General features: G+C 34.0%; 1 protein-coding gene across 1 annotated transcript; it reads left to right on the top strand.

The window, feature by feature from the left end:
- The first annotated feature begins 5,135 nt into the window (after nucleotides 1–5,135).
- On the top strand, nucleotides 5,136–5,849 carry LOC137746925 (uncharacterized). Its single transcript, XM_068486934.1, has one exon. The coding sequence runs from the start codon at nucleotides 5,160–5,162 to the stop codon at nucleotides 5,847–5,849; it is 690 nt and encodes a 229-aa protein (XP_068343035.1). The 5' UTR covers nucleotides 5,136–5,159.
- Nucleotides 5,850–12,810: the final 6,961 nt, after the last annotated feature.

Here is a 12,810-nt window from a genome sequence, read left to right on the forward strand (position 1 = left end):
TGAAAGATGGGGAAAGCAAGTGGTTTAGATCACATAAAGTTGCTATAATTTTTTGTATGTGGTTGTACCTTTTTGAATCTCCATGCCAAAGATCGCACCAAAAGAATACAAAAAGGTAATCCAACTTTCAAAATCCTCTAGGTAAAAAGTCCTTGATTGAACATTATTTTTGTACTATACTCAGGCTTAGCTTCTCCCTAACCTAAAAAGACTAGGATTAATTAGAAAAAGCTTTTGGGGGCTTCCCCTTTTAGCCTTTTAGAGTTTTTTCAAATTACAGTGTAATTATTATTAGGGATGGATAACGGTTATGTCAAACAGATAATCGTGGTTATTTACTCACTTTGGCAAAGGATCATTTCATTAGTAACTCATGCACTTTGATAATCGTGGTTATTTACTCACTTCCGTTGGCATAGGGTCCTTTTGTTAGTAACTCATCACTCTGCTCCTCAATATGATCCTCCACAGACTTTTGGTATTTATTCTTGATGGACAAGCGTTTTAAGAAAATTTTGCTCATAATTAATTTTGTTCAACATTGGTTATTATTATGTAAAAGCAATATTGAAGGAGGAGAATTCGAAAACATAACATTTGATACAAAAACAAAATACTTTTAATTACTTTATTCTTAAATTTTTGATACAAAGATAAACGTTTTCGATCACTTTCTTCTTAGTTCACAAGTTTGAATGACAAACATGTGTTTATTGGGAGATTAAAATTACAAACAATTAACTGGGGATTATTGGCACAATGCCAATGGACAAGAAAACCAAAATTGTTAATATTTGCAACTTGTTAAGAGAGACAATATATATCATTGGGAGTTAGGTGAATCTATTGTGCTGTCAAACTACACATATGTTTAATTAATAAAATCAAATTTGATTCCTTTACTATATATACAAACAATTAACTGGGGATTTTTGTTAGTTGTTAGACTATGAGCATCCAAGTCATAACCAATTAACAATCTCATAATATAAGAAAACATAAAAACTCGAAAGCGTATCCATCTCTGTAAGCTGTTAAGCTGTTAGCGTCCAACTCAGAATCAATTGACAGCCTCATAATTTGAACAAACATCAAAATTCAAATGAGTGTTCCATTTTTAAGTGCAAAGTAAACAAATACTAACTTGCATGTGTTGTTAGTACGTAAATTTGAATCATTAACTGTGTAAATTATCATTTCAATGTGTGATTCAGATTGTTCTAACGTTACTGTAAATGCCACCCAATTTGTCAATAATGTTGGTACGTTACCCGAATTGCCAATCGATTGATACGTGAAAGAATGTGCATGAACAAAAGAACGGAAAGAAGAGTTTTGTTTTTTTTTTTTTTTTTTTTTTGTTCGTAAGGAGGAATATTTGGCAGCAGCAGTAGCTTTCTATTGAAAGCTGATATGTCAAGTAATTGCAGCAGTAGTAGCTTTCTATTGAAAACTGATAAGTCCGTTTCAGAGGAAAATAGGGCAAATGGGTTTTTGCCGAAAAATAAAAATTGAAATGAAAGAGAAGACACGATGGAATGGAAGGAGAAAATATAGATTTTGAACCAAAGCGGGGACCTTTTGGTAGAATGTGATATCTAGAAAGCTATGTAACATAAATTTTGGACAGATGAGAAAAAAAATGTGATTTCTCGAAATAGAATTATCAGTGCATCCAAAAATTTGATGTTGGTACGGCTACTTAGTATTATGATCTAGTGTAAGAGGTCTTATGTTCGATCCTCGTTAAAGGCGAATTTGAACCACATTATTATGACTAACTCATTGTAAGGCTTAACTCATTCCCACACTCCCCTAGTGTAAATAATATCGTTTGTTAAAAAAAAAAAAAAAACCGATATATGTGCACATTATACTTATATTTATATTGTAACATATGTATTTATTTAAATTACAAGAGTGCAAAATATCAACCTTATTATTTACTTGTATATGATTTTTTTAAAGATTAGCTATATTATATTGAAATTATATCAATTTACACACATACAAAGACAGGCTACGTAACAAGTGTTCCAGTTACGCATAAAAAATTTATCCTACTCCTTTCTCCAATGAACTTTTTGATGACCATTATAATTGGAGGGCTGAGCTGAGGTGTCAGATCTGCAGGCACAGTCCTGTCACCTGTGTGTAAATACTGCTTACCAAAGTTGGAAGCGATTTAAAAGAATGTCTGACTATTGCCATTGATGTAACATTTGATGGGTGCCTCCGGTGGGCTGCATGGCATTTTTTGGGTTACTGAGCCTTAATGCTCTTTTAATTTCTCCATTGGGCTAACGATTTTGGGTTTCTGTGCCCTCTCACTGTCTCACACATATTCCCAGGTAAAGTAATTGGGCTTTTTGGGTTGGGCTATTCGTGGAAAGGGAGTAAGAACTCGGACCATATCTGTACCCAGCAAGACTGACAGGTGACAATTGAAGGATTTTGGGTTGGGAATGGACCACAGTTTAAACCCCTGAAAACTCACTTGAGGTTTTGATTTAGCGGATTCAAAATAAGAGATGCGGTGTGTCATATGTTATTATATAAGTGAAATCTTTTTCTTTCTTAAGTATCCTTCTACTTATATAATGACATATGACGTATGTGCTCGTGTTTTAGGAATACTAAAAAATCTCTTCTAACCATGAGAGAAAGTTTTTTAAAATACGAGAATAAAGTGTATGTATAATCCATGTTCCATGAGGTGGACGAAAAATAAAATAATGAGGTAAAAATAATATAGAAATTATGTTAGAATTGATATTAAACACTTAGATGTGTTTCCTAAGAAAAACACTTACTTGAAAAAAGGCACCTAGGGAGCGGTTCAAGAAGCATCAAGTATTTAACGCGGGTTTGGTATTGTTGTACTTTAAAAAAAAGTTGCTTCTGCTGTGTTGTGAGAATAAGCAACTGTGAAATAAAGCAGCAGAGTGTTTGGTAAACTTTTTTGTAAAAGTGCTTTTGAAAAAAAAAAAGAGTAGTATTATAGTGTTTGGTAAACTTTTATGTAAAACAGATGTGAAAAAAAGTCGGTTTTTCAAAGCTGGGTTTTGCAGCTTCTTGTTTTTGGCTTTTTTTCACCTGAAACTGAAGCTGAATGTTTACCAAACACAAAAAAGCTCTCTGCTTTTTTTGATACTAACTTTTTTCAGAATCACCTAAGTATCAAACCAGGGCTTAGTAGGTGATCTTCCAAAAAGCGCTTCTATAGCCTAAGAATACTTAGGTTTTTTCTTTTTTTTTTCCTGCTAAATGTAGTATGGATTTTTTTTTTGGTTGTGAAAAAACCCTTTTGGTCCTTACAAAAAAACACTCTCAAGAGATTTTTTTTTTTTTTTTTTTTTTAAAGTTTTCTTTATTAGATAAGATAGGTTTGATACAACAAAACATTCTGATCAAAAATCAATGTCCAAGAAATTTGAACACGGACAATTAAACTTACTGCAACATTTAGAAATTGGGTGTCCATAGAACAAAACGTCATAAGGAGATTTCATTGATAGATTGAATCTTTATGTTCATCATTGTTTTGTGTAATCTACTATGAATACATACGTATGTAGATGCTGTAACATGATTTTTTTTTTTAACAAACGATATTATCCACACTAAGAGAATGGAGGAGTGGCTAAGCCTTACAATGGGCTTGCCATAGTAATGTGATTCAACTTTGCTTTTGACAATAATCGAACTTAAAATCTCTTACTTAATGATGATGCTAGAGAGACCATCTTTGCAGAACATCTTTTTGTAGACCAGATGTTACGTCAGTTGGTGATTGAAATCATTCTTTAAATCATTAAAAATATAGTCCAACCATCAATCATCACATCTTGTAGTTTACAAAATATTATTGGGTATATAAAACTTAATTGGTTAGTAGTAATTTCTAATAGCATGGCATTTGCTGAGGGTTGTGCTATAGAACAATCAAGCATGTAAAGTCTCAAGTTAAATATTAAAATCTATGAGACTAAGACAAACCATTATAACCCTTGGAGTGCTTTTGGAGAACCACAAGTACTCAATTGCTCAACAATAAAAGTATAGAGAGACCATAAAGCTAGTAAAACCCACATCATTACAGCTCAGTAACCCAAAAGTACTATCCGTTGCCTTTTAAGGAGTTTAAATTTTCTGTCCCCAAAATTCTCTGTTGTGTTTCTATGACCTATCTCATTTGTTGACACTTGATCATTCATTTAAACATCTCTTAAAAGCTAAAGATAAATTAAGTCAAAAAGACACGTGTTACTCAAGTAGATAAGTCATAGAAAGGCCACATAAAATTTTGAGTACAGAAGATTTTGAATTTCCTTCCAAGTGAGTGATAGATGAGTCATTGGTGGCTTTGCTTTGTCATACCTAATTGTTCATGAAGAGTACATCGATTTGAAAACTTCCATTTGCAAGAGCCAACTACTGAAACAAAACATAGGAAATCAAGGGAGATACAATGTCATTATCTAAGGTGGAGTGATTTCATTATCATGACTCTTTTATACTTTATTAATAAGAGGTATGTGTATAAGGTAATGACATTGATAGTTCGTATATCAAATAATCATATAGCATCATGGCAGTAACATCGAAAAAATTCGTTGTATGTAAAAGAAGTATATAAAAGTGGGAAAAGTAAAGAGAATCGATTATCAATCAAATTAGCTAGATGAGAGAATTGGTCCAACAACCATCCCGCTCCTTTCATTCTCCTAAAGCGGCTACACACCAACTCCCACCTTCTAAAGTAAAAGCAACGAAACAATCTTTTTGTACAAAAAGGAACAGTCGCCACCTTAAGCTACAATACATCTCTCATTTCATCACCATATGATCCATGATCTTTGATCAGAGAGAGAGAGAGAGAGAGAGAGAGAGAGAGAGAGAGAGAGAGAAGGAAGGGAGCGTGTGTAGACAAAGAAACATAAAGGGAAAAGCCGAAGGGAGGAGGACTTCCCTCTTTCCGTAGAAAGTTAAACAACCTTCCATGGCTCCTCTGATTCTATTATCTGTATAAAGAAACCCTTCCTTCGTCACTGAGATCATCACTTGCAAGAAGCCAAAAGTACTGAAAGATCTCTCTCTCTCTCTCTCTCCCTCTCTCTCTCTTTTCATTTATTAAAACACACCACAAGCTGCCGCCAATGTTGCTTAGGAGCTCCATTCACCACACCAAGAAGTTCTTCCAGAAAACCCTAGGGAGCTTGAAGAACTTCTTCTCTGACGGAAGCTACCAAAAGCTCCCAAAATCCCCCACTTTCCACAGCTACGACAACCCCTTTCCCCATGCTTCTGCTTCTACTTCTGTTTCTGTCGTTGACAACATGAATAATCTCCACGCCACAACATACAAAGACTTGGACAAGTTGTACACCGACTTCACAGACCAATGGGATTCAAAAATCGAAAACATCAGGCGATCGACGAACAAGAAGAAACATCCCTCCACACCCGCCAAATCACAACATCTTCATAAAGATCATGTTCAAAACCCTTCAAGCTTATCTCCACGGCCACTCAATTCACATCCTGCAGCTGCAGGTTCTCCTCCTGCAAAGATTGAAGCCTTTTCAAAGGAATCGAGGGCCGTGGGAAGGGGTTGTTTGGTGGAACAGAAGCTGAAGGAGTTGGAGATGTTGGACGTGAGCAATGTAGATCATGTTTTGGACATCGAAGAGGTTCTTCATTATTATTCTAGACTCACTTGTCCTGCCTATTTAGAAATTGTGGAAAAGTTTTTCATGGAAATGTATTCGGAGTTTTTCTCTCCGGCAGCCGCAACTCCGGCACGCAGCGTCAATTCTGGCCTGAGGCCGAGGCCTGTGAGGTCCTAACTAAACTTTTGGAAATTTGAGAGATGGGAAAAAAGTTACTAGTGATTAAATCATTCCACTTGTATTTAAACCTCTCATCAGTTATTGTACTTTACATTCTATTATTCTTATGTTAGTTTGTGGTCGACATTTGTTTCAATTGTTTGTGTGTGTGACAACCTCTCTCTGAATAATCTGATTTCTTGATTCATTCTTCTTTGATTCGTACTGATGAATTTAACTTGCAATTCTGACTATATATTTCTTAAAAGTTTTAGTATTTTAGCGTCATGCTGAATTGGATGGATTTAGGTAATACAAATTTTAACCTTTTGCTTTAAAATAAAGTAAAAAAGGTAGTCGGAAAACATATGCTTTAACATCCCGCGAAGGGCTCGTTTTGACAGTACTACTAGAAAGCTTAAAATACGTTCGTATAATTAAAAGTGTTATGGCAACAATTGGAAGAATAACTCAAATGTGGATTTAACAACACGGTTTAGTGTCTTTGGGAAAATCATCTACAAGCGTATTATAAAGAGTAGTAGAAGTTTTTCTATAGTAAACATTTTCAAACGGACCCTAACCTGCATAAGAGTGATTAATGAATAACAAATATTCTTTTTCTTAAAAAAAAAAAAAAAAAAAAAAAAAAAGGCCATTGCATTTGTTAGAACATTATCTTTTTGTTCACATCGCTCAATAAAATCTAATTTACCTAATTTTTTTTGTTTAATTTTTTATGACCAACACGGTTGCAACTTGCAACGATTCATATTAATAAGGGCAGAATAAAGTCATTGGTCTACTGGTATATTTCACTTCCATAACGTTGGAAGGATTTGACGGACGAATATGGATTAAATCTTTAGTTGTAAGTTGTAACTTTGAATTATGGGCTATTGGACCAAGGCAACAAAAAGATTGATGAAGCTTAACACGTATGGTGTTTGTTCTGATTTTACCAACCCAATTTGTTTTTTGTTATGCAACCCAATTTGTTTAATGGATCAGGCATCTCATCTCATTTTGTCGGTTACAGTAACACTAGCCCAAAAACTTTTGTTGGGTACAGTAACACTAGCCCAAAAGTACTTCCTTTATTGGTAAAACTAGCCCAAATACTTGGACCGCACACGATGATTCTGTGTTAGACAATCTATCAAAAATTGGGGTAGGGAAACCAAATTTGAGGCCTCATCTTATATCAGTAAGAGAAGTACTACTATACTAAAAGCTAGTTTAATGGTGTTACATTTTTTTCACTTTCTTTTACAGGAGACTAATATTGTTGATTATACACATAACCGTCATTTTACATAAATAAGATTCCTAAATTTAGACTAACAAAACATTTTCTTCCACAGTTAACATCTTTCCACATGAAATGTTACTTTTGTAAAAAGAAAAATTTCCATATGAAAAAGAAGTGTGAAAATGATTTTGTATTGGAAAGTTTTAAAAGTAAAATGACCTTTATGATTTCCCCAATACCTCACTATGTGTAGGAGCAAAAAAATAAATTATTATTCATTCCACGTTTGCAAGTGTTTTGTTGCTTTTGGTGACCTTTATAACTAGACATATCTTGTACTAGAAGAATGTGAGTCCAGCACCATGTAATCATGTTGTAGTGGCTTGTAGCAAGTGATTTGATGTCTAGGGTTTTGCATTGTTTCTAATGAAGAAAGGGAAATATTAAGGGAAATCTCTATGAACTCTCAATCACTTCATATTTTAACGTCAATTCCCGTGCAAACATTATGAAATATTGTGCAAAAACATGATACGGAAAAGAGTTTATGGGGAGTCCTACTTAGAGAGAGTCTCTGCCTTAACATTTCTAGAAGAAAAAAAAAGTGCTGCAAGTAAAATAAGATGGAAATGGTGCGAACTGATTCAAGAATCTTGGATCTCTCCACTAAAACTTTGGTGGCACTCAACAAATATCACATCAACTATCTCATGAGGCATGAGTACCAATAAGTTGGAACCCCAGCAACATGGAATCAAATATGCACGGGAGTTTTGTTCTTTCTTGGTTGAAAAGCAAAGGAAGATTCGCTTGGATCCACTTTAGATTCCAAGAAGATGAGGGAAAACTATGTGTCACTCGAGTACTAGACTAGAAAAAGTAACCAAGTGGGTTAAAATACGACTCTCTCCTTTGAGTAAGTGTGCAGCTCTCTTTAATCATCTGCATGCTCTTTTGAAACAAAAAACGCACAGTAATAATAATAAAAAAAGAACCATCTTTTTACTGCTCTCTCTCAAAACCCTAGAGCTAGGGGTCATGAGGAATACAGAATTCAACCTGCAGGCTTGCTGTGATCATCATTTTTAAATTGACCAGTATTTGAGCAATTGGTCGGGGTATCACAAACACGATCTTATTCCAGTCAAAATATAACAATGTGTCTTTTCTTTATTTATATCTCCTGAAAGTAAAATATATCGAACATTTTGTCTGCTGTTATAGCACGTAATATCATATCACAATGCCTATAAAAATTTCTCCCAGTAAACAACTTCATGACACGATTAAAGTGCTATGTCACTTTAACATAGATATTGGGAGGCATTTTAAGTGGGATTATATAGCTTTCATGAGTTGAAAACTTTCACACCCTTCCAGACCTTGATATGGTGTACGTATATAGTGACAAAATTTGAGAGAAATTGACAATGACAATATTGGTTTTACACAAGGCCCGCGGCTATGAAATTAAATGTTATACATTGAAAAAACGTGTTGCTAACTCAAACCAATTTTAGCTAATTGGTGGGGAATGATCTTGTAGTACTGTTATAACACATACATAATTGTGACGGGTGGGCAAACCGTCATTCTCATAGGACTACTAACCCTAATCAATGTATATTGCTCATCTGACTAAATAAGAAGCCTTTGAATCAGTTGCATGCATGTTCATGATGTTATTAATTAGTCAGCTATGATCACATGAGTTATTACATACTACTCAAAAAATACTGTATTATCTGTTGTATGTAAGAATTTATCGAGAACTAACTCCAATTGTATGAGAAAATATATGTTGCATGTAGGAAATTTTTAACGGACATTATAAGAGAAGTGTGGAGAGAGATTTCATCGATGGTGAAAGTGGAGGGTCAGTATGGGGATCGATGGATGGGGCGCGATGGAATGATTGAAGAAGACAAGTTGCAAGTGGTGGTCAATAATCGATGCATGTAGCTAGGTAGGTAGTTCAATAGAATATATAGCTTTAGCTAGCAAAATTTAAGTTAGGTATGTAGAGATGGAAATATTATGCAAACATATATGTAGGATTGGAAATATATATTTGGACATACGTTTTTGTAGCTTTCATTGTATAATGTTTTTTAAAGATTTAAACCGTTTTATTTCAATTCATCTAGATCATTCTTATAAAAAATTATACAAATTCATAACCATTAAGAGATTCATTTGTAATTAATAAAATACATTAATACAGTTCTACAAAGAAAAATTAAATTTAATGTAATAGTAATATATATTCGAATATGGGTAAATTTTGGTAGAGTTATTATTTGAAAAAAGACATAAACATAAACAGTTTAATTGTTGAAATACCATACAAAATGAACTATAAAAAAATATTTGTCGCGACCCCAAATTCTAACCTCTATATATAGTGAACATGTGGTCTGCGAAATTATAAAAGTGACGATCGATCGAGTACGTGGTAGCAGTCATGTCCATCTCGAAATTCCCCAAATGCCTCTGACAATTCGTCCTGCTCCTACGCACGCCCTTGCGCCTGCATGTCTTGCCTTTTTCATCTGCTTTATAAAGTGACTCTATTGTATCAAATTTAGATCCGTTTTCATGCCATCTGGTTGCTTGACCAGATTTGCTCGTCGCATCTTTTTTAGGGTTTACTAAGCTCGGTAATATAAGACTTATTCATTCATTTAATCCAACGACTTAGAGAAAAATGGTCCTGCAGAATTTTTTAGGGTTTACTCAATTATCAGAGAGTTACTTGCCCTAACCAATAAATATTTAAGGACCACTAACAATAAAGGCAGTAAATCTATCAAAATTCGACGGTCTAAATCGACCAGCATGCGCACCATGCATGTTTTCATACACTGAGGTTCACATATTATAGGCCTGGCTATCACGTGTAATCTGGACCATTTACGTCGTAATCTGCAAGGCAACTAAAAGGTGGTTGAGGGCCGGTCAGGCAATGTTTAACGCACAGCAACAGATACCCAGAACTTGAAAACCCTAGTTTGCATATAATTAAAACGGATGGAATCTCTGTTTTAGGTAAAGCAATGTATTGTATTTGAAAAAATAAGAATTACACAAGAAGAAAACTTAGCTCATACTTTAAAGGGAGCAGACGAGTCAAACTAGATGTAAAATTTCGGATTGTAGCAACTATGGAACTATTCTCAAGGAAAGCAAGTAGAAGAAATTTTAGATGTTTCTTGAACCAGACTTTTTGTAACGAGAAACGTTTGGAATTGAGCCAAACAGTGAGAGAAACTTCGTTAGCTTGTCGGTTGGATGAAATTAATGTTGTGATTAAATTAAAATTCCAACCAAATTAACGAAGAATATAAAATTGCTATCTATAAAGAAGAGGGATTCACTGGAGACTTATTCAGAAAAAAAGACGAAAGAAACAAAAAAAAGATTCTATTGGGATGTCGGTGAATTCAAGCATGCATTGCTTGGGATGGATCCAGCTCATGCAAAGAGAGAGAATTGTCACATTATCTCATCATTGAAACTTTCCTTCTCGACTATATGTTGTATAGTATAATTAAGAGGACTTTAATCAAATTAATATTTACAGTTATGGGATCTCATGGGCTTTAGGGCCACCGGGCAATTATTAGTAGGGCACACTTGCTGGTTCTGATTAGGGTTTTAGAAGTTGAAATCCCTCAGTCTCACAGATGTTGATACTCTCTCTCTCTCTTCTCTCTCTCAGTTTACTCTAGTATTGTCTTCATGCTGAACTTGAAGATTCGTTTTGTATCATGCTTCATCAATTCCAATCGGTCGGAATAAAACCCGCCAACAACAAATCTTTAAAACCCTAACACACACCCTCAATTGTAGCAAGTATATTTGTCAATGTCCGTATCACTGCAGCACTGCTGCTATCCCGTTTTTCTGTTTTCATTTGCAATTATATATCTTAGACTAGTTGCACCATTTTTATCACATCACATGGCTATCCTCTCATGTTTACTCAGTAATCATCATATTCAAGTATTTACCATATATATAATTTAATTACTAAAACTTACTATGTTATAATATTTTATTGATCACTACCAAAGTTCAAGGTGTGAATGGTGTTTTTTGAGTTTTTCGTGTTTGTTTTTGGCCGAATATACCTTATGAAAATGGGAACGACGAAACAATTCTAATTGCCACGACTAAAGATGGATTTTGGTGTTTGAATGACGTTTTAGTAGGTCAAAAATAGTGTTTATGTTGTATGGTCTTTTTGGATTTTTTTTTAGTTTCCCGTTTTATTGTCCTTCCGTAACTATGATTGTATTTCAATCAAATTATCTATTATTATTATTTTTTTGAGTCAAGTAATAGCGTTAATAATTTCCATCATTATGGTAAATAGCCACTTGCTAATTATCTATCAATTGAAAATCAAGAGTTTTTCTCAAACGTCCAAAGTTTCAGAGTCCTATCTAAGGATGACTACTTGTGACTCATTTACCCTATAACTTCCGCTCTGTCATAAATTGATATACTTTTCCTTTGTCTCAATCAAACAAAAAGTAAGAAGTTTGATGTCAACGATCAGAATAATAATTCAGAAGTTAGTCATGATCACCAGCTAAGAAATGATACTGATCCATCCAGCCTCGTTGATTGGTTCACATATATAATTTTCAACATTCAGGCATGAATGTGACTTCATATATATTCACAGTATATATGTAATTGGCATAAATGTTAGACGATACATAAGTATTGACAAGGTCAAGCAGTTGTGGTGGATATATATTCTAGGAATGCTCATGAGTCTGGAAGCCGCTGGTAATTGTGGTCCGAGAAACTGATAGGATATAAAGACTGACTGAGATAAGGGCCATAAGGCAATAAGGATAACAGTTAATGCAATTCATCATCAAATATTTGCAAAGATTATTATCTGTACAATACAGATTTGAGATCCTGATGATGATCATGATTCATGAGGGCCACTATCATCTTAATGGACACGGCGGGGACCTTTTTATTAATTTGGCGCAAGGAACTTTTCTTTTTTCTCTTTTCAAATCCTTTTTTATTTTTTACCTTCTCATTAGATACTTTATATATATATATATATATATATATATATATAGGGATTCCCATTTTTCTAAAGAAATGGGGACACCCTCTTAACCGTTGGATTTGACTTTAATGAAATTATATGCCTGTGATTTAATCTCAACCACAAATTTCATTAAAACCAATCCAAATGTCAAGAGGGTGTCCCTATTTTTTTAGAAAAATGAGGATCCCTTTTGTTATTTATATATATATATATATATATATGTATGTATGTATGTATGTATACGGGTCCTTAGGTTTAGTTCGTTTGAACAGAACTAGGTGTTCTCCAGGTGTTATATACAATTATCAACATATAATGAACAGAAGATCAATAAAAACACAAATTAACCCCTCAAAACTCAATTTCATAGTTCAAACCACTTAACGCTCTTTTGGAAGTATATTTAAAATGAACGGTTTTGAGTTCCAAAAGCACTTCTTCAAGTGTTTTTCTAAGATTCACTTGCATTTTTACTAAAGATTAATTATAAAAATATTTTCACAAAAAACTCTTTCAGTCATTTAAAAGCAGTTTCAAACCCCGTCTAATATTATTTGCACATTTGGTAAGTGAGAATTTGTTTTTTTATCGTTTCATTGTGGAAGTGGTTCTCGGTCACTAAAGTTTGTTAACAGTTTTCAGGA

Source organism: Pyrus communis, chromosome 10 (assembly GCF_963583255.1).
Source record: "Pyrus communis chromosome 10, drPyrComm1.1, whole genome shotgun sequence".
In the NCBI taxonomy this organism is placed as follows: Eukaryota; Viridiplantae; Streptophyta; class Magnoliopsida; order Rosales; family Rosaceae; genus Pyrus; species Pyrus communis.

What these genes read in the sequence shown, in the direction of transcription:
- LOC137746925 (XM_068486934.1), top strand. Translation starts at nt 5,160, where the DNA reads ATGTTGCTTAGGAGCTCCATTCACCACACCAAGAAGTTCTTCCAGAAA.